Below are 3767 nucleotides of genomic sequence, written 5' to 3'. Positions count from 1 at the left end.
TCTTTTTAACCAAATTACCACAAAAAAATGAATTGGATTCCTTACAACGCTCTTTGCAAATACAATTAATCCCTTTCATTCCTGACTAAACTCATCCGTACGTTCCTCTGATCTTTACAATCAGTCAAAATAATTCATAATTTGCTGCTTTTTAACTCAAATATTAGGTATAATTCTATATCGATCAGGGTTATTGACCATGAAAAAGTTTTCTTTTTTGACCCGGGAGGACAACACAAGGGTTAAATGATAATGAATTGGGCGGTACAAACCCGTTCTAGCCATAATGAATTAGTTTATCAAATACATGATATTCAAAAGAAAAAACTCATTCATCTGATTCAGGTAAAAATAATAATGTGCATATAATATATTTCTTGCTCCTTTTAGAGAATTTTCTGGTCTCATGTTGACCATCGTTTGGCTTCTCATGTGTCGCCACTCTGGAAGGTAACACTAAGATCATTCTTAGAATGAATGTGCTTTTATAAAATGCTTTTTGTTTTATTATTAGTAAGTTTAACTTGATCCCACCTTTGTTTGGCAGGGCTCCAGTCGGGATGCTCCGAGTCTCAACAGCCGTTGCCATCACGGTCTTCCCGTTTGTGGCCTGGCTCTACTACTACGTCAATAAGGAGCTGACAGCAGACTGGCCTTCACATTGTAAAACTGCCATTTAGACACCGACTTCTTATTGTTTTGTCTGATTAAATATTAATTTTGTCATGTTGTTTGGCTGAATATACCGGACCAAGAATGCTGCTCAAGTAAAACATTTAGTTTTGACAGAATCACATGACAGCTATAAGGTGCCTTCTGTACTCTCTTTCTCTTTAAAGTTTAATTTCATGTGAAATTTAGATATATTTTTTTCTTCAGTCAAATGAAGTACAATGTATACATAATGTAAAATATTAAAACAAAATGAATCATAAATTGTTTATTTTTTGTCTTTTTATCAAGCTTTTTCACTCTAAAGGGGGCAGCAGCGAGCACTGTAACGAAAAGGATAATTGAAGAAGATGAAAAATAACGTCATTTCCTGTGTTTATTAAGGGCTACCTGTAGACTGATCTGAGACCAGCCTTTTCAGTTCGCAATCCCCCGTTTGACCTTAACACTAGTATGTAAAACTGACTCCAGAACAGCAGTTTAGTTAGTATGCCTTATTCCCGTTTTGTAAACTTGTGACCGCTTCCTCGGTTCAGCAGCGGTTCTGTCAAGGTGCACGCATGGCGCTGTGTGTCTTATATACCAGCCTAGGATGCCGGTTGTGCCACACTAACGTTAAACTCTTACAAACATATACACAGACCCAAACGGCCAGATTCGTACACAATGTTTTACGGAAAGAAGCGGGACTGAAACACGCACTGTCACCGCGGAGAGCTCACTGCTGCCCGGTAGGTCAAGCTAGCTGTCGATATCAGGTGTAACCAGAGACCGTACTGAAATGTAGCAAATTAGCGTTCTCTTGGCGAATACGTAGCCACACTTATTCGCTAAAACACGACGTTCATTAGCACATAAATCACAATTTTTAATACGTACAACCCACCTTGTAACGTTAATACCAATTTCAGTTTGATGTTTGATAATTTGTGAAGCATCTCTAGTCACGCCACCTGTCTCCATCTTGCAACACTACTTTAGCTAAATTAGCTAAACATTGAGTGGAGTTTGGCGTAATGCCTGGATGTGTAGTTTTATGCCACTATGGTTCTAAATTGTGCTGCAAGGCTTTAACCACATGTCGTTATTCTTGTGTTCACTCGTTAACAGGTGACTGTGAGTCAGTGGAACACCTGCAGAACAACTCAACACTCGAGACCATTTTCCTCGTTACCTCCACCGCCTTCATCAGGAGATAAGAAGAAGTCTGGGGTAAGTGGCAAAGTTTATGTTAAAGTTGCAACCCCTTAGTGCGACATGACTTTACTCCAATGAAATATGAATGAACTGATTAATAAACAGTTCTGGTTTAAGGCTCAACTAGGGAGTATTCACAGGCTTTAAAGGCTTCAGGTAGTAGAGCCATTACTTGTCAGGATGCAATAACTTATTTATGTTGCAGATGCAATAAAAAGTAACTGCCTTTGGTGCTTTTTGTGTGTGAATTTGTCAGATTGTAGCGATCATACCCTGTGCAATGATTTATCTGATACGGGTTTATAAAAAGTAATGCAAATGTTTTGGACTGAGATTTCTAAAAGTGGTGGCAGTCTATGTATTGTAATTATTAATGCTGCAACCTGTTAACTTCAAACTCCAGCAAAGAAACTAGATGTGATGAGGTGGTTGTTTCAAAATAAAAAACAAGAAAGGGTATTTTATAATCAATGTATTAACATTGTATGCCATTTGTTTAATATTTGATGCATGCATTGGTTTCGAAAAGATCAATAATTACCAAAAGAAAAAAACGGTGGGGCCTCACCTGAGAGTACTACAAATATATAGTTTTAATAATTAAATATCCAGATTTTGCTAAGGCGTACAAGGGATCCTTGGTACCATGCACAGCTAATACAAGAAACAAAAATCACTTAAATACCCCATGCTGGGAACTATTATTATATCATGATATTGTATCATCTTCTGAACATGTTTCTGTGATCTAAATGATTTGATGCATTTTGTGTTTTATAGATTTTATTTTTGTGAGACATAGACAAATGTCCGGCCTTTGTGGGACAATAAAGTATAGGGACTAATTACAGCAAATAAAAGAAAACATAATACTATATGGATTGTCCATTAACCATTGTGTGCATCTAGAGAGGCGTAAGAAAACGTGTCGTGTTGTTGGCAGTAAATATGTCATCAATCATCATCAAGTTAGAAATTGTCGACCAGTATTCAAAGGGTGGAAGGTTCCATTCCCAGCTCCCTGTGTCCACATGTCGACGTGTCTTTGAGCAAGAAACCGAACCCCAAATTGACCCAGATGTGTGTATGTGGGGGTAAAAAGTAAGCTTGCTCAAAGCGACTTACATTACACAAAGGGTTGACGTCAAATGGAAAGGTAAGACCTTATGCATACTCCTATAGTATTCATTCACAGAAATACATTGTTTTGGCATTTCAAAACCCTCCACAGCATCAGCTGATGATATAACAGCATGTTAAACATATTTGGCAGGGACATTTTATTTTGAAATTGGACTATTGTCATCCTTTTTAAAATGCCAATGAAACATGTAAAATCCCCACTTCTACTCCCAAGTTATGACATTATGTAACACATGAGGCCCACACCATAAGTTGCTATTTGAATAATACTTCATTTTATTTTAACCACAGAGAGAATATTTACAGTTTTACTAAGAAGTAAAATAAGCTCATTAACATCTCTCTTTTAACAAAACCTCATCAAAATTTGTTGAACATCTGCTCCAGGCAGTCTGGGAAGAACACAGCAAAGAGACTGATTACCAGGGTTTAGCTTAAACAAACTAAAGGAGCAGTTTCCTTGGAATGCAAATATTCTTCTATGATTTTGTTTTCTCTTTGTCTCCTCTTTAAAGCCGGTGACGTGGAAATCTTTGGCGATAACATTTGCTATTGGAGGCACTCTGCTTGGGGCGATGAAATATTTCAAGAAAGAAAAGGAAGAATGTACGTTTTTTTTTACCACTTTAATTACAATGTGCACAAAGGTCAACTTAATATGTAAAACAACTTAACCCTCCTGTTGTCTTCGGGTCAAATTTGACCTCTTTAAAAAATGTCTATATCTGAAAAATGGGTTTCTTTTTAACCAAATT

At 37.0% G+C, this 3767-nt stretch overlaps 3 protein-coding genes and 1 long non-coding RNA gene across 4 annotated transcripts in view; 3 read left to right on the top strand and 1 right to left on the bottom strand.

The window, feature by feature from the left end:
* Window positions 1-840, top strand: part of tmem220 (transmembrane protein 220) — a 3280-nt gene extending 2440 nt beyond the window's left edge. The window contains exons 5-6 of the mRNA XM_032538211.1: window positions 391-450; window positions 548-840. Of these exons, the coding sequence (XP_032394102.1) occupies window positions 391-450; window positions 548-680 (193 nt within the window). The 3' untranslated portion in view covers window positions 681-840. The remainder of the gene's footprint in view (window positions 1-390; window positions 451-547) is intronic.
* map2k4a (mitogen-activated protein kinase kinase 4a) overlaps window positions 1-3767 on the bottom strand; it is a 30431-nt gene that overhangs the window by 17891 nt on the left and 8773 nt on the right. The window lies entirely within an intron of this gene.
* The window catches only part of LOC116703461 (uncharacterized), a 21864-nt gene that overhangs the window by 13709 nt on the left and 4388 nt on the right, over window positions 1-3767 (top strand). The window lies entirely within an intron of this gene.
* LOC116703459 (protein SCO1 homolog, mitochondrial) overlaps window positions 1059-3767 on the top strand; it is a 7097-nt gene continuing 4388 nt past the window's right edge. Inside the window, exons 1-3 of the mRNA XM_032538210.1 lie at window positions 1059-1403; window positions 1783-1884; window positions 3528-3618. Coding sequence (XP_032394101.1) covers window positions 1233-1403; window positions 1783-1884; window positions 3528-3618 — 364 coding nt within the window. The 5' untranslated portion in view covers window positions 1059-1232. The remainder of the gene's footprint in view (window positions 1404-1782; window positions 1885-3527; window positions 3619-3767) is intronic.

Source organism: Etheostoma spectabile, chromosome 15, assembly GCF_008692095.1.
Source record: "Etheostoma spectabile isolate EspeVRDwgs_2016 chromosome 15, UIUC_Espe_1.0, whole genome shotgun sequence".
In the NCBI taxonomy this organism is placed as follows: domain Eukaryota; kingdom Metazoa; phylum Chordata; class Actinopteri; order Perciformes; family Percidae; genus Etheostoma; species Etheostoma spectabile.
Note: the sequence above shows the minus strand (reverse complement) of the source record. Positions and strands in the feature narration are given on the sequence as shown.